Genomic DNA, 27,477 nt, shown 5'->3' with positions numbered 1-27,477 from the left:
GGCACGGCTGCAGATCCACACCTGCAGCCGTAGACTTTTCATCACGTCTTCCTCGTTCTTCACGGCCGTGATGCACTTGGATGAAAACATCTGCCTCTTTGGCTCCTGATCAGCTGATGACGGCTTCAACACACCGCGCTGCTTAACGCACGCATTTCCTTATCAGTAACAGAAACAATGTTTTGTTAAAAGAAGACGTAATTAATTAGTTTTCTCGTTACAGAAAGAAATTTTTTTTTATTAACGCTGTTATTTTAAACTGCGTTATTCCCATCACTGCTCTGTTGTGTCTACAGCAGGCAGCGACTGAGACAGTGAGAACACTGAGGGTCTCCGCCCACCTGGCCAATCATCATGGTGTTTGTAAGTGCGTTACCGACACCTCTCTCTCCCTGGCTGCAGCTGAAGTGTGGCGGTCAGAAAGCCTCACACTGTTGCTCAACGTTCGACAAGCACATAGTAACGCACAACCTTCCGCCCCCAGTAACGGTAACGGCGTTGCAACAGTGGGAAAAGTAATTGTTATAGTGATCCTGTTTCTCTTTATTATTGTTTGAATGCTGCAAAGCATTCAAATTATTGTTTCCCTGTTTCTCTTTATTCTCTTTTATTATTATTCTGCTTCCGTACGTTTTTTGGCATTTAACTACTTCCACAACTATTCAACTATTTACACCATTTTGGTATCAAAATGTTCAGCTCGTTCAGCTTATGCCGGCAATGACTTTAGGTATTAAAATATTTTATAGTTTTTGAGATATTCAGCTTTTTCTGCGATTTTTGGTCCCATTGAAATGAATGGGATTGCTTAATTTTCAGCTAAATCCTATCACTTGTTTGAACTCTTACTCTTATAGGTTAACTTTAATCTAGAGACTTCATTCAAGTTTCAACAAACTCACAAGTCTTTCAGCTGTTAATGGTTAAAAAATCTTTTACATATCTATTACAGTTTTTCTAAAATCACAGGTAGAAGTTGAGGTACGGCTTGAGATTTTCAGAAAAAATCTCAAAAATTATAATGGGCAGAGATAGGAGCAATGACCCTCCTTTGCTCCATTTCTGGCATTGTCCTGAGAAAACCATAAGTTCGATTGAAATGAGACGCATGCTGGCTTGCAGCTGATGGATATACCTTCGATTTGAGCTATAAATCATGAATGTACCCCAAACATTGTGGTCGTACGGTTCATTTGTTGGAGAATATTTAAATTTAAAAAAATGTCTCTCACCCCTCTAAACTGAAAATTCTGCACTCTAACTTTTGACCTTCACATTTCCTGGAAACAACTCTTTCCAACACCCAGACCGTTTGGAGTACCGAAACAAGTTATATCTCAAAAGGTAGGAATTTTTGTCACCTTTTCAGAATGGGTTTCATTTTATCTGTAAGTGTTACGGTTCTTTCTCTACAAGCCTCAGAAGGAGGAGAGACCCTGATTCGGTCCCATTGAAACCCATGTTAAAGGAACAGAGATTTTCTCCTCCCATCGGCTTCAGACAGCTAAAATGTTCTCATCATAGCTTCTAGACAATTCATGGTAGGCACAGAAAAATTCACACAGATGACCATCAAAGCCTTCTGCCACTCAAGCTTTTTGAATTTTTCCAATAGGTGCAGTGGTTTTTGAATGGCGATGAGACGTTTCAGAGGTCTGAAATAACATCTGAGCTCTGTTAAATGCATGATTTATGAAATCTTGAAACAAAAATTTCCATCGACCACATTTTTTATAGTACACTAAAGATTTTCTCAAATTTAGTAGTTTTTTTTTCAGCTTCAAAGTGATGTCTTCGGTTTTGCTGTTGGTATTACATTATTTGTGCTACAAGCCCCAGAACGAGGACTGTGCCAGCTTTCCTCCATTTAAACCCCTTTAAAAAAAGGCACATGTGGCCGACAGACAGCTGAGATGTTCTCCTCATATCTTCTAGAACATTTGTGGTAGGCACACAAGACTCCACTCACATGACCACCAAAGCCTTCTGGCACCCACGCATTTTGAATTTTTCAAATCGGTGCAGTACTTTTCGAATGGTGATGAGAAGTTTGACAGGTCCAGTTTCACTTCTGAAGGACAGATTTAAAGGCTTCTCTCATTAGTAGCTCTTTTCCATCGCCTGGTCTGGGACGGTCAGGTCTGGGTATTATGGACCGGTATGTACCGGTATGGGTCTAGAAGTTTTCTGGCAAGCGTTTCTATCACATTCCAGGCTCCAGTAACTAGGCGGGGTAGCGTAATGCGTCACGCGCGATGTGTGCCTTAACGTCACACAGCGCGACGAGATCGCGCCAAAACACAACAACAATGGAGTCCAGTCACCAGCGCGTTCTTTCTGTTCTTGGTGTTTGGTATATTCTTTACACCCACATCACGATAGCGTTTAGAGCTATGCTGTGCGCATCGAGGAGGAGGGCAGCTGAAAGGCGACGACGCTTTCTGAAATTAATATCGGACACGAGGCATAACTTTCTACTGTTGAGACAAAGACGGAGGCGCCAGGTGGTAAGTAACTTCTAATGCTGTAATACATGTCGTTATAATCTCTGAAGGGGTGTCTAGGGCAACTATCAAAAAACAAAAAAAAAAAAAAGCACCAAAATCAAATGGTTTGGTTGTATATTGGTCATTTAAGACATGCTAAACATGAAAGGCCAACACCTAACTAAGTTTCAAACAGCTTCTGCACTCATGGTGATGCTAGTCAACAGGAGGGCCTGAATCCTTCACTCTTTACTTCCTGGGCATGTCATAGATAAGTTGTGCAGCTGTACTGAAATTATTATAATTAATTATATAGGTAATTACAAGCAATACCACATTTGTGCATTTTATAAAGTGAACAAAACATAACCAGTCACTGGTAGTGCCATAAAGAACAGCTGTTATTTTAACCTTAAACAAATTCTATTGATGTGAACTTTATGTCTATAACCATACTGTTTCAATCTTTTTCACAGCACTATTCTTTTTACTTTTACTGTGTTATGACTGTTTTTTTTTTAGTTGGCTCTTTTGAATCAGCGACGGCAACCAACTGTGTGGGCCTTCAGCCGTGCCAGCGCCTTCTGGGATGTGACCATGCCAAACTTCACTCCGTCAGATTGGATAGCTCATTTCAGAATGTCAGAAGAGACCTTTTCATATCTTTGTTCCAAGCTCCGTCCAGCCATGCAGAAGAGGAACACCAACTTCAGAGCCTGTGTGCCACTCAGGAAAAGAGTTGCAATTGCACTGTGGAAGCTTGCAACTAACAGTGAATACAGGAGCATCGGGCTTCTTTTTGGTGTCAGCACGACCTCTGTGTGCCGCTGTGTGCAGGACTTCTGTAAGGCTGTCTGTAAACTTTTGCTTGCCGAGGTTATTGCTTTTCCAACTCTGCAAAAGCTACAGGAAATGGCTGACTATTTTGAGACCAGGTGGGGGGTTCCTCAGTGTGTGGGTGCCATCGATGGTTCCCATATCCCAATAATCGCACCACAGGGATTCCACACAGACTACTTCAATAGGAAAGGTTGGCATTCCATAATCCTCCAGGGCATTGTGGATGGCAGAGGCATGTTCTGGAATGTTAATGCAGGTCAGCCAGGTAGCTTGCATGATGCCCGTGTGCTGCGATTGTCCACATTTTGGGACTTGGTTGCTCATGGACAACTGCACCCAACTAGTACCAAGAACATTGAGGGAGTAAATGTAGGCTTTTATGTGCTCGGGGACTCTGCCTATCCTCTGCAGAACTGGCTCCTAAAACCATTTTCTGACAACGGTCGTCTCACTGCTGAACAACAGGCGTACAACAGGAAAACGTCCAGAGCCAGAGTTGTGGTCGAAAATGCATTTGGGAGGCTAAAGGGTAGGTGGCGATGTCTTCTGAAGAGAAACGACAGTGATGTAGAGCTTCTTAAACACATGGTGCTGACCTGTTGTGTGCTTCACAATATCTGTGAGAGCCATGGGGAGGAATATACAGAATGCGACGCACCTGCTGATGAACCAGTGGTTGCAAATATGCAGGAAGTTGCAGAGGAGGGCAGTGATGTGCGTGAAGCTCTGATGCGACACTTCACCCGCTGACCTCAGTTTGTGTTTTTTCTTTCCATTTACTTTGTTTATTGTTTTGACACTTTTAACTGTTCGAAGCCTGTAGTTTGAACTGAAATGTTTGTTTTATTTTCAGAACTTAATAAAGTACACTATTTTACTGTTAACGAACTGTTGCACCTTTTCATTTTAACATACTGTATATTTAAGGTGGGCTGTAATGTAATCTACATTTATTATGTAAACGTAAATTTGCGAGCAAAAATTTTTAAGACAATTCATGCACACCTTGTTTTTCTTTGAAAATGTATTGATAAAAAGGACAGACGGATAAAAAAAATTACGGGACAAATACATAGCACCTTACTGCCTGGGTGGTGGCAGGAAGTCAGAGGAGCTGCCCATTCTTTGTGCGACCAGTCCAAGAACAGCATTTAGGGCACCCAAATGTTCAAAATATCGCTCTGCGATCTGTAATTCATGTTGTCTTGATGCTGCTGCGTCTTGTTGCATCCAGTTAACCTGCTCCCGGCTTATGCCTTCCATTCTGTCCATCTGCCTGCCATCTGCGATCTGCAACTCATCAAATATCACCTGAGTCCGTGCTTCCAATCGCCGTCTTCGGTCACCTGGAAACAACAACATTGACAATTACATTTGTGTTTATATGGATATCAAAATGTCAGTTGTCCTGTGAACTTGTCAGTTTTGTTTATGCACAAAGCAATTTTTAGAATGGTCAGACACTACCTGTGCGTCGACGACATGGTAGATGTTCCTCTCGAGTGGTAGTGGACAGAGGTGATGGTGGTGGCGATGGAACTGGCCGAGGCGATGGTGGCACAGAAGGTACGGACAGAGGTGATGGTGGCACAGAAGGTCCTGGAGTGCTACTTGAGGAAGTGGATGGTTCCTCTGAAGAGGGAGTGTTTTCCGCTTCAGATGTGTCTGAAAAACACAGATCAAAAAATTAGTCAGTAAGAAAAGGTCACGAAATAAATCGGTAAGAAAAGCACAATATTTTTACAGCAAAAGAGCATATAGGCATATAGTAAACTTAATAAAACTGCTATGATTTAAGGCCATTTTGTCATTTGGAACGTGTCCACTAGATGGCAGTAATTCGCCAGTGACGTACAGATTAATTGCAATTTAATGTTATATTCTTATTCATCCGAAAAATATATACTTGTTAAAAGTCCACTCTAGGCGAAAAACACTGTTGGCACGACTTTTGGGATATTTATAATATTAGATCAGCTCGCTTCTTCTCACTGTGCGTGCTCAGCTGTATAAATCAATGAGATGCTAACAACACTGAGATGCTAACGTGAAAGGCTAACCGAATTTCCCATGTTTTAAACAATGAGACGCTAACAAGAAAGGCAAACTCCGCTCCAGCCTCATGTACTCAACAAGGACATGCTAAACATGAAAGGCTTATATCGCGAACAGCGTGTTAAGAAACACGGGGGAATGCTAAATGAAGGTTAGCATAAACACGAGGGGATGCTAAGGCTAGTTAACATGAGGGGCTAAATCCTTTACTTGCTGAGCATTTCTTAAATAGCTGCTGCTATTATTCAGTGTTTTTGGTGCTGCAATGAATGGCCTGCAGAGCTAAAAAGACAACAAAAGAAATGCTTACCAACAGGGTTTATGAGTGACTCCAGGATACTGGTCGCTGAGTCCAGGCCTCCTTCGCTGCCTCGGTTTGACGGTCTGTGTCCATAAATAGCGTCCACCACATCGTACCACTTCCATGTACTTCGCCCATTCCCACTACGGCCGTTGCTGTCCTTAACTTTTCTGTAGTGGGCTTTTATTTTTTTCAGCTTAGCACGACACTGCTCGGAGGTGCGCTGGAATCCTTCAGCTGCCATGCGCTGAGAAACTTCTTTGAAGACTTTCTCATTTCTTATCATCCCATCCAGCTCGGCCTGAATGTTGCTATCTCCGATGATGGTGAGGAACGTTTGAAGCTCCGCATTGGACCAATAGCTATTACTTGCAGGCATTTTCACACACAAGAAGTACAGCCAAACAAACACTGGAACTCGACTCACTTCTTTTTCCATCCCCTGGGATTGTCGCGGGTAGTTACGTAATTTCTCCCCCAATCAGAGGACTCTGGACCTTTTACGCTTTGGCTCCGCCCAGACCAAAAATCTCTGGACCCACAACAGAAAGGGTCCCGCTCTGGCCCGCTACTGGACCGGTTCGGGTAGTTTCCTGGACTGGTTTAAACAATCGAAACAGAATATTTAGTGACCCGATCCTTCCCATTCCATGCCAGTTTGGTCGGTGGAAAAGGCCTATAACAGGACTACAGCTGCAGGGCTCCAACAGCCAGGGGTAAAGGCGGGAAAACAGTGCTGCTCTCTGACTGGTTGAGAGTGTTCAACCATTTTCTGACCAATCAGGATCCAGCACCCACACATATGACACATCAAATTGACCAACTTGGTCTCAGGAATCTTGTATTCAATTTTAAATGCATTATCTGTTACCATGGTAACACAAGTGCATAAGTATATCCCCAAACAAGTCTTATTGAAATGAATGTGAAAAGCCTAATATTGAGCCTATAACATACTGCTGTTTCTTATCTTTCTGAGCTCTATACACTTAAAACTAGCAGCATAGCTGACATTTTAACACTAGTCAGAAGGCAGGAACCGCCCCCTCCTCCTTCGCTGGTCTCTCATTGGCTGAGAGTTTTCAATCGTCTTCTGCCTAAAAGGAAATATGCACCCACACATATCATGCATCAATTCAGCCTGCTTGGTCCCAGGAGTCTTGTATTAACTTGATATTGTGTTCTGCATTACCATGGCAACGTGGTTAGCAACAACATTTAACAACATTTTAGACACAACTTTGTCAACATACTTTAATATAGAAATGTTATTCAAAGTTTAAAAAAGTCATGTGACATTGTGTATTGCTTTATTAAAGCAGACTCCTGTCATCTGTTACCATGGCAACACAAGGAACTACAAATCACTTTAAAGAGCATGTCACCCCCAAATAAACAGTATTTTTGCTGATAAACTAAATAAACGAGTGTCTAATCGTGCTGCAGACACGTGTCGTCAATAATTTGGCACTTCAGTGCATCTTAGTTAAAATTTAAATATTCTGCCTAAAACTGGCAGTGTTGTGCTGTCGTCAGGTAAAAACTCTGCACTGTATTTGAATTTAAATCTGCCACCGCTATTGGCTAACAGGTATGTTATGATGTAAACTGGTACATTATGATGCCACAATGCTGTCGTGAGCCTGTGTGTGTGTTTATTTGTTAGCAGCTCCGCCCTCTTGGTCTGCCAGGCAACAGCATTTGTTGCATTTTTCAAACATGAAGTGGGAGTGGAGTTAGAATCTGGTAGGGGGTGACTTGCTCTTTAACCAAGTCTCATAGGAATAAATATAAAAAGCTGAATATTGAGCCAATAACAGACTCATGTTTTTGATATTTTTGAACTATCTGTACTTAAAACTAGAAACAAGTTAAATTTGATTGACCGTCAGAAGGTGGGAAAGTGCCGCGCTCCCACCCAGCCCCCTGATTGGTTGAGAGAGGTCAATCATCTTCTGGCTAAATGGAATTACACACCCACGCATGTGAGACATCAAATTGATCGGCTTGGCCTAAGGAATCCATCCATCCACATATAAATCCATACATGCTTCTGTGGGCATTCTCTGTTATTCTTAAAGAAGGACTCGGAGACGGGCAACTCAGTCAGACAGCGCGGGTCTCTTTATTCATTCATCTCACAGCTCAGGACAGCCAACTACAAAAGACCTCGACCAAATGTGGAGTCCTAAATTTATACTTTTTGTCCCTGGGTTACTTCCACAGTCCTTTGATAAAAGTGGAGAGAGGATGGGGTGATGTTTACACTTCTCAATATGGTCGACGCACCCTCCAGCCCAGAGGTCGACGAGCCCTGTTATCCCAATATGATCCGAGGGCTCAAGGTTTACTGGAGCTGGTTTACATAAGTTGGACTGAAACACAGAACACAGCTTTTGGCTCCTACAGTCTCAGTAAGTTTTTAACCTAAGGACTCATAATTCAACTCAATATATGTTGTAGATGACCTCTTGACCTTTTTGGCGACAACAGTCCTCCCTTTGGCGGACTTGTGCGCCACACATTACCATCGTAAACGAATTAGCAATGTAGGGTATATCAATAAATGAATGCTTAACTAAGTAACAGAAGAAATGGGCAGCAAATAATGATAATGTAACAAAATGACAAAAAATGGAAACAAAAGGGTATAACATATGACCTTGAATCAAAAATGCATAAAGTACTCATGCCAAAACACGAGATGATGTTCCAGAATAACACAGCAACTTCAACATGTATATGTAATGAACAATGATTAAGACACTGAAAAAACAACCGATGAGTTTACAGCTGAGACATTGAAAAACTGTGAAACAATACATGAAACATGATTTTAGCATTAACTGAACTCATTACTTCACGAATGTATTGCATGCACACCCCGTAAGGAGGCGAAAAACCCTGTCCGCTGTACTTTAACAGGGAAAATTCCCCCATGTCCTCCCCGACCCCAGGGGACGAACGCCTGCAGCACAGAGCGGGCATGCGAGGACTAGCTTGAGGACATCAGGTGACAAATATCCTCATCAGTGGTCAAAAGAAAGAACACACAAAACAACAAAGGCACATTACAATAAACAGGTGACAAATATGATGAATAATGAACAATTAGCTTTAGCGAAGACATAATGAAACAGTAACAAATCCAGTTGAAGATTTCATTCAAAAGAATAAAACGGAAAATACAAGTTCAGCATCTGTGTCGTCGTTTGGAGGTCTTCTGCTTGAGGAGGGCTTTATGTGGACAAGTGTCCTTTATTTGTCAGCAAAGCAAAGGCATAAGTCCTTGGCTCAGTCCTCCCTTTGTCCATCTGCGTGCAGCGTGGTGGTGCCGGCTTCATCCTCCCCACAGCGAGCAAAACACAACATGTCAACAAGAAAAACTCGAATTAGCACGCCAATTGCCTATAAAACTATTACCACAAAAACTTTCTAAATTTTAGACCCATAGACAAAGCATCCATCCCCACATTCACACCCCCTTTCTAACCTACCCACTTATCCTAAATTAAAGAGCTAATTCGGCAGTAAGGCATGCAATGATTTACTCAAGCATTTATGGGTTAACGGTAAAAGCAAAACTCACCTGATTACCCTGATAACCAGGAGTAATGTAAATGGCCGCTCGGTAAAACGACCAGAAATAAGTCCTTAAAACCAAATTAAAATCATTCAGCAAATCCGACCTAAACTCAACCAGAATCACCTATTCTGTCCCTTATCCTTCGAAACCACATTCAAAACCCTTCATGCAACATCCACACACCCTCAAAAATGAACACATGCTAATCCATCACAATAAGAAAACACTATTCAAAACATGACATCCAGCACCCACCAGAAGATCTGTTGCACCTGAAACGGAGTAGTAACAGTCATGGTTACGTTATCACATTAAGTTAAAGAATTTTGACACAAACGGGAACAAAATGTTGTGAAACCTAAGATTATACGGTAAACTCACACGTTGAGTCGCCTATCATCTGTAATTCTGAATCCTCTGCACACGAGGAATTAATCTGTAGCATTATGATCTATAACTTTGTCATTAATGTGCTCTAAGCACTAACCAGAAACATGTCAGTTCTGGGCTCACTATTGGTAGTTTACCTGGAACACACACATGCTATATTCTGTTAGGATTTATCTCTTTATAATCTCAGATCTACCTGGCCCTTCTGGCCCACCCAAAAGCTTTACGTACACCTTAAAACTATGACCCCATTTGCAGTAACCTCCCCTCAGACCATTAAAACAATACCAGTACTACTCAGGAACTAATTCAAAGTCGTAAAACTGGAACAAAAGTAAGCAAACATCAGCTAAGTGACACAGCCATTGTATGGTTATTATGCTAGTAAAGTCCTGTCATCTGCAGGTGTGACTGTAATGGTGTGAATGCAGGTATGGAAACCAGTCTAGGGTGTAGAGTAGTTGCATTTTACTCATCTTCCATTGTGAACAATTCCTCTATTGGTGTCGCGGTCGTCAGATGGCCTATAAAACGATGATACATTGTGGTGATGTCTTTTTCCTCTTGTTATGCTCGTCCATTGGTTATCCTCTTCACCTCCTCCAGCAGAAACCCCGTTGTAATTTATCAGGGATGGTTCCTAGCAGCATTCAAGACAATAACCGTCATAAAACTCAGCAAACTTCTTCTTATGTTAGTTAATCTAGTCCCAGTAAGGTGAGAAGCAACACTATCCTTTAGTCCTCGTCTCAGGTATCGACGTGAGTTCATGACAGTCCAATCTTCATCTTTTTCCATCCTCTCCCTTGGTCACCGTGCAACACCAGGAAGACTCGCACTCTGGCCGGACCAGACGTCCCCCGAACCGATCGCCTAGGGATTAAAGGTTATGCACAAAAATGTCCTAACTCTTACTGACCCTAGCCTCTGATACCTTCAACATCAGACACATACAGTTACAAACAGCAAGCGCAATTAAAGGTACAGTGACATCACGGCATGGACACACACGGACACACAAACACATACACATGCACATACACAGAGAGAGAGAGAGAGAGAGAGAGAGAGAGAGAGAGAGAGAGAGAGTAAGAATGTGTGTGTGGGAGGAAGAAATGAGTGGGATCCACTTCGCCACCAGCATCTTCACCTGTGTCACAGAGAAAAATTGCAAAGAGATTAAAACATAAAGCAAACAACAATAATTCAGTGAGTATAAATGATTCAACTAAAATATACAACCATGCATGGGTTTCAAAACAGTTCCAGTAACACTGGAGATGATGCCTTGTACAATGAATTCTTAAGATGGTCTTCACCAATTAGAGATTATAACCGAATTGTTTCAGGATCCTGAATTTGAATTTGAATTGGTTAATTTACTCAGAATAGTCCAATGGCTTTGTTGATGTTTCTCAAGGCTTGGCCACGCCCATATGAATAAATGAACAAACAAACAAAACAAACACAGTCAAACACACGGTCCATACACGTCTCTGTGCCCTCACACACCAAGCAAATGTCAGACTGAAGCAAAAGTGTGAAATTCCTCAAGTAGGCATGCATGTTAGTAATTACATCGAGAGCTTCCTTCCACTTCTTAAACATCTAGATTATTTCTGGAAAATGCTCAAACTGCAAGAGCGGGACGCGCACAACTAAACTACTTATTCTCTCAAGTCTGTGTCTCCGCTTGGTTTAAATGAGCCACTTAACCGAACACTAAACCAGTGGAAAGAAAAAATAAGACCTAAAGCGTGTGATCAAATTAATCCAACAAAACTTCCCATAACTATTGTTCTGTACTCATGTTGCGGTGTGATCTCTCCAATTAGAAATTAGGATAACCACTTTACTATCAATTCAACAAAATAGTTTCAGGTTTTCCAATGTCCCTTACTATTCACCCCAATTATGAACCTCAAAGCAGAAATCATGATGAGCAAATGTTATTCCCTAACCAGATTTAAATTCACAATCTCCAGACGCCCAAACTACCTTTCTTTCTTACCTTCTTTCTTATTTTCTTTCCTTTTTCCTTTAAGAACCTCACTAGCACAAGAAATCCTAAGAATTAATTCACTACTTAAGGTTAATTCATAAATAACGAAACTGCAGTTATCGGGTTGTTTGTATATATATGCTGGTCAAACCACGAATTACTTAAAGCCAAACATCCTAAAACCCTAGTATTGTCAGTAGTTTCCCTTATCTACTCGTTTAGATGTGTGTTTCTGTTCTACTTCTCCATCTATAACACAAATTAGCATCATCCTTAAAGCATCTGAAATTAAGCTGCATTGCTACACCAATAACGTGATTTGTGCTAAGAGATACTCCCCTATCCTCTTCCTTTTTCCAGTGGCACTGATTCCATGACAGATTTAGAACAATTTAACGTTTTATTACTCTTACGTTTCATTTAATTAATTTTCCTTTTTCTCCCTTATTTTTATTTATTTATTTATTTATTTACCATGCCATCCTGTGATGATAAACTTAAAGACTTTTTTTTTCTTTAGCCAATTGTCGTCCTACCTCTTGTGATACACTGGTTCCTATAAAACATCAGACATCCAAACACCTCTGTCCCTTTTACCCAACCAAACTAAGGAGACAGATTATTGTTATGTTCTCATTATCCCAGCATGACTAACCATTGATGAGGCTCTTTTGTAATGTACCTGATGAATGTAGAGTGATTTTATGGGTGTTGCCCTACACTTTTCACACAGTAAATCAGTAACGACAGTATTGGTGAACAGTATAATGTATATAATGCTTTCAGAATAAAAATGCTTCGCGCCTTTCTCATCCCTCCTACAATTTTACTTTATCTATGTCTTTACATATTTCATGTGGGGTTTCCAGCAGAGCTCATGGCCATGCATTAGTCCCTAAAAGTATTATTTCTCCCAGTTTAATTTCTTTTAATAATTTTTCCCTACACTCTTTTTACTGTGATATTGTTTTATATTTATTTTTTATTTTTGTTTTCCTCTCACCGACACATCCACATCTATTTTCCTCCAATTCCCATGCAGCATGAATATAGCTTTGTTTACCTTCAGTGACATCTAATTTAAGTCAAACCAAAATCTCAGTTTGGCCAATTTCGCCTGTAGCCAAATCCAAATGTTCTCGCAACGTCACTCCCGCAAAAGGCCAATTAAAAATGTTATGTTAAAGATTTCACAAGATGAAAAAATGTGAACATAATTTTTCAAACATAGAGAAACTTGACACTTGCGGTTTTCCAAATCTTAAATCATACTTACAATAAAGATTATATTGACATCCAATGGTGAGTTGGACCAGGTTACCAATCCTATTTTTTAAGGCTAACTTTTTCAGTTAACTATGTTCTGCAGTAGTTTAGTAAATTTTTCACAATTCTGACATTTCACCAAGTCAACTGATCGTTGCCAAAAAGCCTTTCATTACCTAACTGCAGCAAACACTCTTTCACTGGGTGGGACCCTTTGAGCATCTGTTTGTAAGTTCAGTATGACCCCAGTCATTGATTAAAGTTCACATGTTGGCACACATGCTCCTCCCCTTTGTCCCTGTCTCATCTTGCATCAGGGCAAACAAGCGCCTGTCTCACAGTGTCCATCTCGTAGTGCTGCCCCATCTCAATGTTATAATTCACAGCTTGTGGTGGGGACTTCCTGCTCCGTTTGTGTAGAGCCAGATCCAGGAGACTTTCATTTGCAGCTGGTTTCAAATGTGACGGGCCGACCCAGTAAATCTCATGCCACCACAGTTAACAGCAAAAGTCTTCCTTAAATATGTTGATTGGGTTGAAATGACAGAACTTTCTCTTTTACAAATCACCGATGGCTTCTAATAATTAGTCGACTTTACTGACTCAAAGGTAAATCTAGACTACTTCCTAGGCACAGTTGTCCTTAAAATCAGTTCCAAACAGGTTTTAATCATTAGGCACAGTCTAACCCAAAATGCAAGATCCCTCCTTTCATTTTTTATTTATCTATCTTATTTTGGGAAAATAACTACCAGTTTTAATTCAAAACAGCCTGGTACAGTTTGTAGCCAGGTTACAGGAAATAATAGTTAGTTTATCTGTTTTTCCATTATTCAGCGTCTCAAAATCCAGCCACTAATGTTAATGATTCTTAAAGTTCAGGCAAGACAATTATTGGATTTTATTTCTATAGCAAGATTTACAGCAATAGTTTTACAAAACAGTTATAAGTGGGTGTAACTAAACAATCTGGCACAAATATTTTATTTCCTGACTGATTATTTCTTAATTTTATGGTTCGATAATAAATGATTCTAAGAATCAGAGTGCCGCGCTCTTCTGCTGCTCCCTGTGCTATTTTTAGACTGTAGAGGTCTTGTGTGTAAAGGTGGGCGGAGTCAGGCCCTCAGGCTGACTCTCCAGCCCCCATACCCTCTCCGACCGTCCAGGAGACAGGACCCTCACATGCAGGCCACCCGTGGACTAAGAAGGTATGTCCAAAACACTAGAAGTTATCTTTTCTAAAGTCACAAATTGCTTAAACCTGCATGTTACAGAAAGCAAGCCAGCCTTGGTTTCACCATGTGTGTGTGTGCAGGCAGGAGAAAAAGAGAGATAGAGAGAGAGACACTCCAGTTACAGAAAAGCAAACATAGATAAATGAGAGAGGGAGTCCAGAGTCCAGTTTCAGCCCTCACGGCTCAAAAGCAGATAAAATACCTTCTTTGTATGACCACAACCATGCAACTTTTATATTTTAAACGATTTTCTTGTCATCGCACTAACTATAAATTCTTTTTCTATTGTTTTTCAGTAGGGCAAAGCCTGGACCACACCCTGTTTTTTCCAGCAGCTCTCTCTATTAAACACTGCATCATTCAACAGAAGATCCAGCCAAAGCAGCATTTACTTCTCATGCAAGAAAACACACATCCATTCACTCACAAAGGCACAAACAACATTTTTTCAGTTTGTCACAGTCTTTTAAACAAAAGTAAGTCAGTCCGTCACTTATTTATTCTCTTTATATATATATATATATAAACGTTTGTTTTACCTTATCTTTTCTTAATATCTTTGTTTAAGCTAAACTATTATTATTATGTTTTCTCCTAATTTAAATTTAACTGACCCAAATCGGCACTTACTCTTCCTACTTTACACCAAATTGACAGGAGCTCCTTTAACGACTTTTATTTGTGTATTTGTTGTTTAAGCACAGAATTTGTGTAACACTGCACTGGTAATTTTCAGAATTTAATGCTTACTATGCTTTTAAGCAGGTCTTATGTAACCATTAGAGCAAGTCAAATTGCAATTTTTTGAGAGCGCTCTGAGAAACAGTTTATATATTTATTTTCTACAGATCTGCCTCGACTTTACTGTTTAGCAGCTGTCTGACTTTCAATAAATGTATATCTATATATTATATCTATATATTTCTAAAATAAAGCTGTCATTTACAACTTATATATATATTTATATATATGTGTTACTTTAAAAACCTTTTATTTATGAACTTTTGGTATTCTGTTCAGACTGATCAGAACAGGATTGCAGAATTTGAATTTTGCGTAACTTCAAACATTAAAATTTAGCACTGCAGTGAACTTTACATATCCGAGTTGCAACTTTTAAAGCTCTTATTTATTTTTCTGGTACCGCATCAGGCCTTCACACTCACACGTCTTGCATTCTGCACTCTCTTAGTGCACAAACATTCACACACTTTCAATCCAGAGCCGTACGCAGCCTCTTGCTGCGCCTCATACACACAGAACTACAGAACTACAGAACTACAGAATCCCGAGCTCCCGGAAACTGTTTTTACAGCCTTTTTTGCTGCAAACTACAACGTACAGGTCGTCCCGAGCTCACGGCGCCTGTTTTTTTTACATACTTTGCCACAAACTCTTATTAAATTTACCACTCCCCGGGGATAGCCGAACACAGGCAAAGGTCATCTCTCACAACTTCAGCGCTTTTTCTTCAAGATCCCCGTCTCTGTTCTACCGAGTCAGCAGACTGGATTAAAGAGTGTCGACCTCTCAGAACCATCAGCTGTTAAAATTCTATTCCAATTTGCTGTCCCACTTTTTAATTTGACACTTAAAATTTGTCCATCATCAAAATGACACAGCTGTTCACACGGTGTGAATATTTTACACCACTGTCAGACATGAATCCCCTCTCCAACTGATATTTATAGTATTATCAGAACAGGAGGACAGCCCCACCCGACCCCTGCCCAGTGACAGAGGCCACAAAAATGAACAAAAACATGCTCACCTGGGCCCTTCGGACCTAAGCCACTGGACAGGAGCCAAGGGACGCTATTGGAACTCCCCTCTGTTCACCCATCTGGGGTGCCAATATGTGGGCATTCTCTGTTATTCTTAAAGAAGGAGTCGGAGACGGGCATCTCAGTCAGACAGCGCGGGTCTCTTTATTCATTCATCTCACAGCTCAGGACAGCCAACTACAAAAGACCTCGGCCAAATGTGGAGTCCTAAATTTATACTTTTTGTCCCTGGGTTACTCCCACAGTCCTTTGATAAAAGTGGAGAGAGGATGGGGTGATGTTTACACTTCTCAATATGGTCGACGCACCCTCCAGCCCAGAGGTCGACGAGCCCTGTTATCCCAATATGATCCGAGGGCTCAAGGTTTACTGGAGCTGGTTTACATAAGTTGGACTGAAACACAGAACACAGCGTTTGGCTCCTACAGTCTCAGAAAGCTTTTAACCTAAGGACTCATAATTCAACTCAATATATGTTGTAGATGACCTCCTGACCTTTTTGGCGACAACACTTCTATCCATCCATCCATCCATCCATCCATCCATCCTTCCGATCAATAAACCATCTAACATCCATCCATCCATTATTTCATTCATCCAACCATTCATCCATCCCATATGAGGTCTGAACATATGTTAATCTATCAGTTTCAGATATCAGCAAATATTTCTAAATTCACACTTCAGCCAACTGTAAAAATGTACCCGTTAAACTATTCTCATTCAAATGCCAGCTTTTTAACATTTCAAATTTCGAGTTTTTAATCAATGTTCAAAGATTAAAGTTTTCTGCTGTTTAGCAATTTTTATCCATTCTTCACCTATATTCTGAGCTTTATTACACTTGTTGGTGATTTTTGCTTCTAAATCTTTAAATTCATTCAGTTCATTTTGACAGTTTAGCTTAGTTTCAGCTTCACTTCCGCTATTCAGCAGCTTCAGCAATCCGTTTCCAAATTTAGTATGAGCTGCTAATTTCACAATTCAGCTAAATGTAAAGATTAGACTGTTAAACTAGTCCTACTGAAATAGCGTGTTTAGACATTTTAGCTGTCCAGTTTTCATACAATGTTCACAGATTTCAGTTTTCTGCTGTTTGGGATTATTTTTCTCTATTATTCACTTTTTGTGCTTTACTTGGTTGGTGCTTTTTGCTTCTACATCTTTCAATAAATTCAGCTCATTTTGACAGTTTTGCTTAGTTTCAGCTTCAGTTCAGCTGTTCAGCAGCTTCAACTTACAGTTTCAGCAATCCAGCATTCAAACAGCATTTCTGCAAGAAATGCTAATTTTTCTAGTTAATTGGATTACTCCGTTACCCCAAAAAAGAAAGCTGTTCGTAACGCCATTATTTTAAACTGCGTTATTCCCATCACTGGTTGGAAGTTTTGAAATGGCTTTATTAAAGCTTTGCCAACTCTTCATATTTTCTTTTCATTCCACTTTGTTTTACCAGCAACTGTTCCAACTTTACAAATGCCAGTTGTTAGGCAACATTTGCCAATATAATTTCCTATTGAGTAATAACCAATCTGCGTGGGTTAATCTAAAGTCCCACACAGCGACTCCACCAGGCCTTTCCGAGTACATACCCTGGCCTAGATACTCTATTGGTTCCTGAAATGGGCTGGGCACTGGTATTTTTGAGCCAGCCCAGTGAAATGGAGACATACATGCTGCAAATGTCCAGTAAAATTATCTGGAATTTCTGACATACACACACACACACACACACACACACACACAAACACACACACACACACACACACACACCTAAAAAAATCCATTTATGTTTAAAGGTGTGATTCACTCATTTATTTATTTTATTTACAGTATGAAAGCCTTGTAAGTCTCCTGTAAGTACGCTGGAGAGAAAATAGTATCAGTGCACCATTTTTAGAGACTAGAAGTGAGCCACATCAGAGCTGAGCTGATCCCTGGAGAATCTGGACATCTCGCCTTGGAATGGATAACAGCAACCACCAACTCAGTTTAGTTTGCAACGTTGAGGTCTTATCTTCAAACTCAGACCTGGAGGACTTCTGCTGTGTGGTGGAGTTGTTAATGCTAACGGTTAGCTTCTATTAGCTCTGCTGTTTTCTGGACACTAAACCAACAACAACCTTCCCCGTTGTGAGTCAAGATGGGTGAGTCCATGAATGTTAAGTGACATAGTGACGTAGATCTGTCAGGATTTTCTAATCCTAGAGTTTCACCGTCTGTTTTCTATCAGAAGCTACTGCAGGAGATAGGTGTAGGAGACTATTTTCATGTTCAGCCTGCATGAAACACTCAGGCTAACAGATTATAATCAGAAATAAGATTTAAAGAAGTTGTAACCCCCCCCCCCCCCCTCTCAGAGTCTTACTCCACCCACGTATCAATTTTAAAAACTGCAACATTAGTAGGCATTGCCTGGAGGACCGAGAGGGCGAAGCCGCGGCAGTGACGAAGACGATGGCTAACTAGACGATGCTAGCTCCCTTCACTCTGAGCAGTCATTAGAAGTGGAGGACGTTTCTCCCCCTCCTTACACAGACACTCGAGAAGAAAGGGACCAAGTCTATTTGGAGGAGACAAGCGGACCTGAGCCTTATTGTTTTGAGCTTGTGAGTTGCCTGAAACTACAGGAACCGACCCAACAGAACCAGCTCTGAATGGTAAGTAGCCATTAGCCATAGCATCAGATTAGCTGCAGGGTTTGTCTCCACGGCCCTAGAGCTAGTATTCAGCATGTGTTAGAGGTTTATCTGCTTCAACACACCTGGTTTTAATCAGCAACAAATAGCTGAGCTGCTTAACAGCTAATCTAACCTGTTAAAGCAGGAAAATCCACTGAAACGCGCTGGATAGCAGGTCTCCAGGAGCCCTGGGCTCAAGTTACAGTCTGCTGCATAGAAAGTTATGAAAATACCCCATGAGAAAATTATTCTGTAATGTGCTCAGCCCACTAAAACTGCCCTGATTTCTTTATTTATTTACTAATAACAGCTGCTCTCTCGGTTCTAGGTCCTCTGGTGTCTGCAGGTGGTCTCCTCTGCTGGTGTCGTCAGGATCAGGAGCTTCCAGAAGAATGTGCCTTTCAATGACTCTTTCCCCCTTATTTGTTATATTAATTAAATAAATCTCAATTGATATATTTCCTATTTTTGTTCATGTCCATTAATGCTTAAACATGCTTGAAATTAAAACGAGCTTTTAACAGTGAGGTGCTAGTTTAATTCATCACAATAGAGCTAGTTAAACATGCGACAATGTGATAATTGAATTAATGTAATTTATAAATATCCATTAAAATATCAAAACTGGAATCACAATGAGACATTTGGCAGCACAAAAAACTTGTCAAACACTATTTATTATAATAATTGTAGGCAGACAGGAGACAGAGCTGATGGAGGTTCTCAGTCATCGAAGGATGGCTGAAGGCTTCCCAGGAACAGGAGATGTGGTGTTGTCTCTTCTCTCTCTATTCTGCCAGATGAGCTGATAGGTTACAGGTATGTGAGGACATCCTCATGCTGTCACAACCAGATGACAGTAGTTATCAGGTGATCAGCCAGGCTAATGATGAGATGAAGAAAGAAAACAAATCCAGGACAGTGTACAGTAATATGTGGTGTTGCTCACCTTATGTGCTCTTATAAGTATTAACGTGTGCCTGCCTCATGGTGTAGAGTCCATATTTTGCTGAGTGTCCTGCAATAATGCAGGTTATTAGTTAATTTACATTTGATAGCAAAAACAAAATATTTAATGTAAAAGTTATCTACCAGGTGAATCAGCTCAAACGTCACCACCAAGTGTCACAGGGCCAGAATCAGTAGCCTCCTTCATGATGTCATGATGTAATCACATACTTATTTAATTGTTAATATCTTAAAAATTCTGAAATGTTTTAATTTTTTTACCTTGAACAGTTCACCGAGCTTGCACTGTCACTGAGGTGGAAGCTGGAATCTACAGCAGACACCTCACATCGTCAGGGGTGTGGACGCTGCTCTGACTTTCTGGAAGATGAATTTCCGTCATGGTCCCTGTGTCACCAGACACACAGCGGCTGTGAGCTCTTCTGGCTGGCTATGTACAAAAACAAAGAAGCAGCACATTTATAAATGTTTAAAAGAGCATAAAATCACGTGCAACAATAATCTGTAAAACAAATTAAAACTAGAAGGTAATAATAAAATGTTTACATAGAAGATTATTAAAAATAATTCACCTTTGCTACAGGTAAGGCTTCACGTCTGCCTGGACAAGTGCAGTCTTGCAGCTAAATCAGTCTGACAGCCAGTGTCTTGGGTAGATTTAGCCTGAAAAAAAAATAGAAGCACATTGTTGTTGGAGTTTATAAAGTCAGATAATATACAAAAGAAACTCCTATATAGGCGCTTTATAACATTCCTAGTGTGTGATCGTTGTTAAAACGTAAAAGTCAGTCAGTCACATATGAAGTGGAGAGCCTGAAATGCGACCTCCTGAACAGAATTCCTCACAAAACCGGGTCACAAGCTGGATTTCACGCTGTAATGCTGTCTGTCAACTAGTGCTGCGTTAGTTAGAGACACTGTTGCAGAATTACCGACTGACTAGCTAAATGAAGTGAACCACGTCTCTCAAACTTTGCATTTAGGTAGGGAATTGTCTTTAGAAGATGTTAAAACTTTATTTAGCTGACTCACCTCAGACTGGAGCCCGCCATGGTGGGGGAGCAGAGTCGTTGGGCTGCATCTAAATCGCGGAAGAGCCACGGTGGGCACGGCCTCCCTCTTCAAACGGAGACGTGCAGAATCGCGGGTAAAATGCTGGTTGCAAACTACAGCACCAGGCGGGAGTCCAGTGGAAAGGAGTGCAACCCCACAGAGCTACCGCAACCATACTACACTACACCATCTCACCATGCTAACACGATATGGTGCACTAAACCCAAACTACTTTTTTAATTACAGTAACAGCCAAACACTAACTAAACTACAATATCCAACAGCCAAGCTAACACTAAATAAGTATGTATAACACTAAAAGCTATGCTAAAGACTAGGATATGCTAATGCTATATGCTAATGCTGAACTATGGCTAACCGTCCTACACTCGCTTGCAAATCCAACTCCCAACTCACCACAAGGCGTGGCCGAGACGCTCGATCCTTTTACAACGTTGACACAGAGCTGCTACGTAGTACTCTACTGGTTTACGTAGTATCTTACTCTTTAGCCATTGTCTAAATTTTATTCAAAATGAGTCAAATTCTATGTTTTAAGCTGAAGGTGGAGCTATACTGTGGTATTTAGGCAGAATTTTTAAAGAAAATGCATCAAAATGGTAAAATAATGAATACACACATTTAAAACACTATTAGACACTCATTTATACAGTTCATCAGCAAAAAAAAGTAAATTTAGACGTTACTTGCTCTTTAATGTCCCATTTTGTTTTGTTTTTTTTCTTCTCTCTTTCTGCAGGTCTAGAAGCAGATTCTTGTTCATTATTGTTTATTTCTGTGGAAACCCCCCCCCCCCCCCCCAATCACCACACACACACACACACACACACACACACACACCTTTTGTCTTTTCCTTTCTCTTTCACCTCTCCATGTCTGGTCAGAATTACAAAGCATTCAAAAACAACAACAATAAAGTTTTAAGTATCAGGCGTGACATTAAAAGCAGACGCTTTGATGCTCCATCTGAGAGTAAATCTGTAAGGCTTGTTACCAGCATTCAGACATCAATTCTGTTTGCTTCACAGCCAGACAGGACACAGGGAAAAATAAATAAAATAAAATAAATAAGATTTAAAACAAGTTTTTCGTTTTCCAAATAGATTTTATTTTAATTATTTTCTTTATTCATTTTCCTTTTATTCAGTTGAGTCACACTTCATGGTGAGCACAAAAAAACCTTTTTTGACAGCAAATGCAGGCGACTGCTCGGCCTTCGTCCTTTTTAGGCCTAAGGGCAGCATTTGACACAGCTGATCATACAATTTTAATTGACTGCCTTGAGCGCTGAGTGGGTATCTGTGGGTCAGCACTCTGCTGGAACCTGCCATGTTAAAACAGGTAATTTCTTCAGCTTGCACAGCAGAGATAAACCTCGCTGCTGCTCATTTTATGACCCCACCACTGTCTAAGAAATTATTTAGCAGCACCATTTTTAGAAAGGAGTTGCACTCTGTATGTTTATTATGTGCATGCTGCTTTTAGTTTCATAAGTTAACACACGGAAATCAGACTTGTGCATCAATGTTTAAAGGACAAAAGAGCCAAAGAAAAGTAAATATTAATGAAAACTATTTTTGTTTTGTTTTCATTTCTATTTAATCCGCAATAAAATTGAACATAATACCAGTAAATATTACGCCAAATAATAATTTCTTATTTCATGGGGACGGCAGCCGAAGGAAGGCTCTTGAATATTTTATTAGTTGATTATTTCTCCTAAAGTTATTAAATCTGTTTAATCTTCTGTAAAGTGTTGATGAATTTCAGCAGGTAAGTGAGAAGTGTGTGGAGTCTCAGTTTTTGCTTAACAGATGAAGAAAACCAAATATGCAGATGAATTAGATATTGTAGTAGCCAGGCATGGTCTGAAAGTATGACAATACTGAAAAAAATACAGCCAACTCCAGGAATTTAACTAATACTTAAAAGTAGAGTGCATGTTCTTGGGAAAAATCCATTCATGCAAGCTACATTTTGAAAATAACTAATCTCCTTTTCATCAGGCTCCCTCATAGGGTCACAGAGCCTGATGGTTGCAGAAAATGGTAAAATACATGGCACAATGGACACCGTCAACAAATAACGTTACTTGCTCTTTGTGGCATCGTTTCTAGCAGTTTTCTTAACGTAACGCACACGCTTAAAGAGCAAGTCACCCCCTACCAGATTCCACTCCCACTTCATGTTTGAAAAATGCAACACATGCTGTTGCCTGGCAGACCGAGAGGGCGGAGCTGCTAACAAATACACACACACACAGGCTCACGACAGCATTGTGACATCATAATGTACCAGTTTACATCATAGCATACCTCTTAGCCAATAGTGGTGGCAGATACCTGACAACGGCACAACACTGCCAGTTTTAGGCAGAATATTTAAATTTTAACTAAGATGCACTGTGCCAAATTATTGACGACACGTGTCTGCAGCACGATTAGACACTCGTTTATTTAGTTTATCAGCAAAAAAACTGTTTATTTGGGAGTGACTTGCTCTTTAACCATGTACCGTAAATCCTCTAATATTAGCCTGTATTTGATTAACTGCCGGGTATAATATTTTGGCCGGTGTCGGAGTCGGCGGAGGTGAATAATGGCCGTTTTTTTTATTGTGGCCGGGTGGAATGTGGTAACAAGCAAGTACCACAGGGGGGGCGGTTGTGTCATCCGTCTCACTTTTGATTTGCCAGTGATAGACCGCAAGGGTAACTTTAACTGTGCGGAGATGAAGAGGAGGCGAAAATTTGATATCAAGTTCAAAGAGAACGTGCTGATTATGCTGCAGAACACTCTGGGGAGCAGTAGCAGGGGTTGTATGAACTAGTCACTAGTCGACTTCACCGCTCTATAGTGACTTGTTATGCCTGTTATCGACTAGTCGCTGTCACGTGATAATGACCGGCAAGATGCAGTCCTCGGAAAAGACAGCAGCCTGCTGTCAGCAGGTGACAAGCTCCTGCGCGTCAGGAGGCAACGCGCTGTGCCAGAGCGTCGGTACTGACACCCGCCGTAAAACGGACATTTAACCAAATTGTGACCTTTACCCTCTTGCAATTTAACCTTCCCTCACCCCCATCCTAACCTTAACCAGCTTGCGCATGCAAAGCTCTGATTGTTGACACGCTCCAGAGATCTGCGTCCTGAGCACGGCCACAGTAACATTATCAAATCAGGTGTCGCCACCTCAAAAACTAATTTACCATGCGATCGTTCATGTCGGCTCATTTCCTTTTATGTTTTCTGTCTTTTATTCTTTTATTTGTGCCTGATGCTTTTCGCTGCTGTGGATCGGGGCGCATCACCTGTTTTGTCCTCGGTGACGCACCGATCACGGATGCGGCCTGCGAGCAATCCATTGTTTTTGTGGTCGGTAGGTCTTTTAGAACTGCAGTTCAAAGGTAACTCATTAGGTGAATATATATGAACCCAGGTAGCAGTTTTACTTTAGGATTGAGAGGAGATGCAGGAAGATAATAAACAGGCAGGACAGAAAAATAGTCAAATAAAAACAAGTTAGTTTTTGTACCTGGTGGTTGCAACAAACAGACACCACTGAAGGTCATCAGAAGTGAGGAACAGAAAATGAAATATTTATTTTAATGTTTAGAGCAGCAGGAACTCCGAGAGGCTGCAGGCGCATCAGTGAGTTTGCGGCCGCTGCGCAGGGGGAGGGGGGAGAGGGCTGAAGCAGAAACTACCGTTGTTAAAAGAAATATTTAACTTTGAAAATGTGGGTGCAATTTTAGTTGTCAAAAACTCCAGCGAACCATTAGTTCATTTTGCTCAAATAGAAATTGAGGCCTGCCTCTAAATCTGGTCCTCCTTCCATTAAAGGCCTGGAGCTTGATGAGCTTGAGTCAAATACATGCCCAGGCCTCTATTAGAGGATTTACTGTATGTTTCATATGCTAGCAAACACAGTGTGCTCTTTTATTGTGAAAAACTAATGTTTTAAGCTTTCTTGGTGTTTGGTTAACTTGAAAATCACAGCACCTGTGTGCCAGCAGTCTGGGATTATGATCCTATCATTAAGAACGGGAACCAGCACAATGATTGGGTGAGGTTTTTCCAGGATCGCACATTTCAGATGTGTATGCAATTATTGATTAATTTTTTTTGACAAAACGTTGAATTTATTGGTTGCCATTGGTATTTGAAGAATATTTCAAGTAATATGGCAAACATACACAGAGCTCACGCTCTTCTCCTGTTCCCACTGAGCAGCAGCTCCATGCTACAGACAGAAGTTTACTAAACAGCATCCAGTGTGACAGCAAACCGTGCATGTGGGAAACCCCCGCTGGCTCACTCTACTCGCAGATCGGAGGCAGTAGGCGTAATTTCAGCCAGCCAATCAGTCCCTAGTGTCGCCTCGGTCCCAGTCTGACCACTGGGGAGAGGCCTGACAAAAAGAGCCGCCTCAGAACCAAAAACACTAATCTGAGCTGTGTGTGAATCCAAATTCTGGTCCCGGAAGGGACCGAACCGATGCTAATGTGTAAGCGCCAACTGTTTCTCCTGGAACCGAGGTTCAACTAATCGGGTTAACTACTTATCCGTTCAGATATTTTTATATTGTTTGATGCGATCCAGATCTGAGTGAACCAGTGTTGTGATTATGACTGACAAGCAATTAAAAGTTCATTAAGTTTGGGTTTGCTGATGATTAACCAGCAGCAGCTATTAGACTTCCTATTTCACATCCAGTTCATATCTACATCCTCTTCTCCTGGAGGACGTGTCTTGCTCTCCTGTACAGGACACTTTGTCTCTGTATCGTTCTGATGTAGCTCATGAAAAATGTAACGGCTCCTCTGTTTGTTCTGGGCTGTCAGGGGCCCACATGTTGCTTCTGAGCTGCAGGGAGGCTGCAGTGAAGGTCAGGAGGAGATGCTCACTGTTTGAACCCCTAGGTTAATATGTCCGTGTGTGCAGATGGTGCATTAAGGTACAGAACATGTCAGATTTGTTAAAGGCGTTGTGCTTGGGTGATTGTTCAGTTTCATCTGTTACTTTTAGTGGAAGTGAGGAGTTTGTGTTCAGTAGAGTTCAAAAGCACGAGGCCGTTGTTATATTTTGATTCAAAATAGCCACACTCTTGTAGTTTTTCAAAGGAGTGTTGGAGAATAACTCCCCAGCTGCTCTGAAGGTGGGTGAACATGTTTCTCATTTGTGGAATGACACGTTTCCATGTTCATCCCCAAGGTGAAGGGTCTCAGTATGGCTAGTGGTGATCATCTGATGGCTGAAACTGCTTGCTTTTGCTGCTGAATAAGAATAAAGACTAAGCTCGTTCATAACTGATAAATGTGAAATAAAGATAGCTTTTACCTTAGCTGTATGTCACGGTCTGGGTTGTTTCTGCCATCACTCTTTGCTTTTGAGTTTCCTTCTGCGGGTGGGCGTGTCCAGAGGTGGCCAAGCTGCAGACTGTCTGCTCATCAGCCGGCCCGGGAGTATTTGAGCAGCTGAGAGACACCTTCACTTCGCTGGATGATTACTCTACCTGGGTAAACAGCCACTTCGTGTATTAGATTCGAGCTCTTAGACCGTTTGAGAGTTTGATGTGTTTTTGAATGTTGGACTTCCTGCTCTTGTTCCCAGACAAACCTCCGCCTCATCTCAGACTGGCAGCATTCTGGAACTCCAACCCCACTCGTCCCTCAGTCTCTCCCTGGCCAGAACCACCTCCAGTAGCCCACCTATGCCCTCCTGGATTTACACGTCTTCAAGCTCAGCTCCCTCCACATCTCACTCTCTGGATCTCAGCCTCAGGATAACCCCTTCAGCCCAGACCGGACCACTCCCCCTTAGAGCAATTCCTTCTCTCCAGACTAAGTCCTCCACATAATCCTGCTTCCCTGTTGCCACCCTCGAGTTGGATCAACTATCTGTCCGCAGATCCCCGCACCGGATTCCTGTTTTGAAGATCTCAGCTAAATTTATGCTGCTCCATTGGTTCCCCTTTTAATAAATTATTATTTAAACCTTTTACCCATGTCTCCGTGTTGGTTCTGTATGTGGTGGGTTGGATATTTACACCACACCATGACACAGGAACTACAGTTTGGTGATGGGTAGACGGTTGACTAAAACACTGGGATTATAAATCCTGTTCATCTTTTCCACAAACAAGATCATTTTCATTAAAGCACTATGTCTATTTGCAGTAATAAAATGCTAATTTGTATGAGCATTAAATGCTGGAAAACAACGGGACATTATGTGGATTTTAATGTTGGCCGATTTTTGAAACAAAAAACATTGTTTTTATGACTTTTATGGGCCATTCTCATCTGTACCGGGTCGGCCCGGGCCGGGTAGCGTAGGTTGTTTACATATCTGGGTGGCCTGGTATTTTTCCGGGCCAACCAAGGCTCATTCTCAGCCCTCTTCTCGAGGGGGTCTGCTTCAGGCCGACCAGGGCCAACACACCCACTGCTGACAGCAAATTCACACCTTCCATTAGAGCAAGCCTCTGATTGGTGGGTAGAATCAGCCCACATGGGCTTGAGACAAGGATGTGTGGAATCAACCGGGCCAGGCTGGGGCCGACTGGGGCTACCCGGCCCGGGCCGACCCGGTACAGGTGGGAATGGCCCACTACTGTCCACTTCTTGGTTCACCTTTAGGCCGGGATTGTTTATTCCGCTCACTCTGGATCTTTTACTTTAGAACAACACCATCTCAAAATTGTAGGTGACCACCTGGAACATCTTACAAAGTAATCTGGACTCGCCATTCACAAAAATCTATCACTGAAATCTATGAAGTTTGTTAGCTCCTATCCTAGTGATCTC

At 41.3% G+C, this 27,477-nt stretch overlaps 3 protein-coding genes across 3 annotated transcripts in view; 2 read left to right on the top strand and 1 right to left on the bottom strand.

Annotated features, from left to right (window-relative positions):
• LOC107374166 (copine-8) overlaps positions 1-27,477 on the top strand; it is a 255,851-nt gene that overhangs the window by 73,604 nt on the left and 154,770 nt on the right. The window lies entirely within an intron of this gene.
• Positions 1,210-10,767, top strand: LOC129153639 (uncharacterized). The gene is made up of 2 exons (XM_054733525.2): positions 1,210-4,892; positions 4,923-10,767. Exon 1 carries the CDS (start codon positions 3,084-3,086, stop codon positions 4,074-4,076), a length of 993 nt encoding a protein of 330 aa, XP_054589500.1. The 5' UTR covers positions 1,210-3,083; the 3' UTR covers positions 4,077-4,892; positions 4,923-10,767.
• On the bottom strand, positions 4,407-6,121 carry LOC129152249 (uncharacterized). The gene is made up of 3 exons (XM_054733527.1): positions 5,692-6,121; positions 4,794-4,991; positions 4,407-4,672 (listed from the first exon to the last, which is right to left on the bottom strand). The coding sequence occupies exons 1-3, from the start codon at positions 6,119-6,121 to the stop codon at positions 4,407-4,409; spliced, it is 894 nt and encodes a 297-aa protein (XP_054589502.1).

This window comes from Nothobranchius furzeri, chromosome 4 (genome assembly GCF_043380555.1).
Source record: "Nothobranchius furzeri strain GRZ-AD chromosome 4, NfurGRZ-RIMD1, whole genome shotgun sequence".
NCBI lineage: Eukaryota > Metazoa > Chordata > Actinopteri > Cyprinodontiformes > Nothobranchiidae > Nothobranchius > Nothobranchius furzeri.
The sequence above is the reverse complement of the archived record's forward strand: the minus strand, read 5'-3'. Positions and strand labels throughout refer to the sequence as shown.

Coding starts and splice junctions, on each gene's coding strand:
- LOC129152249 (XM_054733527.1), bottom strand. CDS start 6,121: ATGGAAAAAGAAGTGAGTCGAGTTCCAGTGTTTGTTTGGCTGTACTTC. Junction 4,992..5,691: donor GTCACTCATAAACCCTGTTG/GTAAGCATTTCT, acceptor TGTGTTTTTCAG/ACACATCTGAAGCGGAAAAC. Junction 4,673..4,793: donor ACCATGTCGTCGACGCACAG/GTAGTGTCTGAC, acceptor TGTTGTTTCCAG/GTGACCGAAGACGGCGATTG.
- LOC129153639 (XM_054733525.2), top strand. CDS start 3,084: ATGCCAAACTTCACTCCGTCAGATTGGATAGCTCATTTCAGAATGTCA.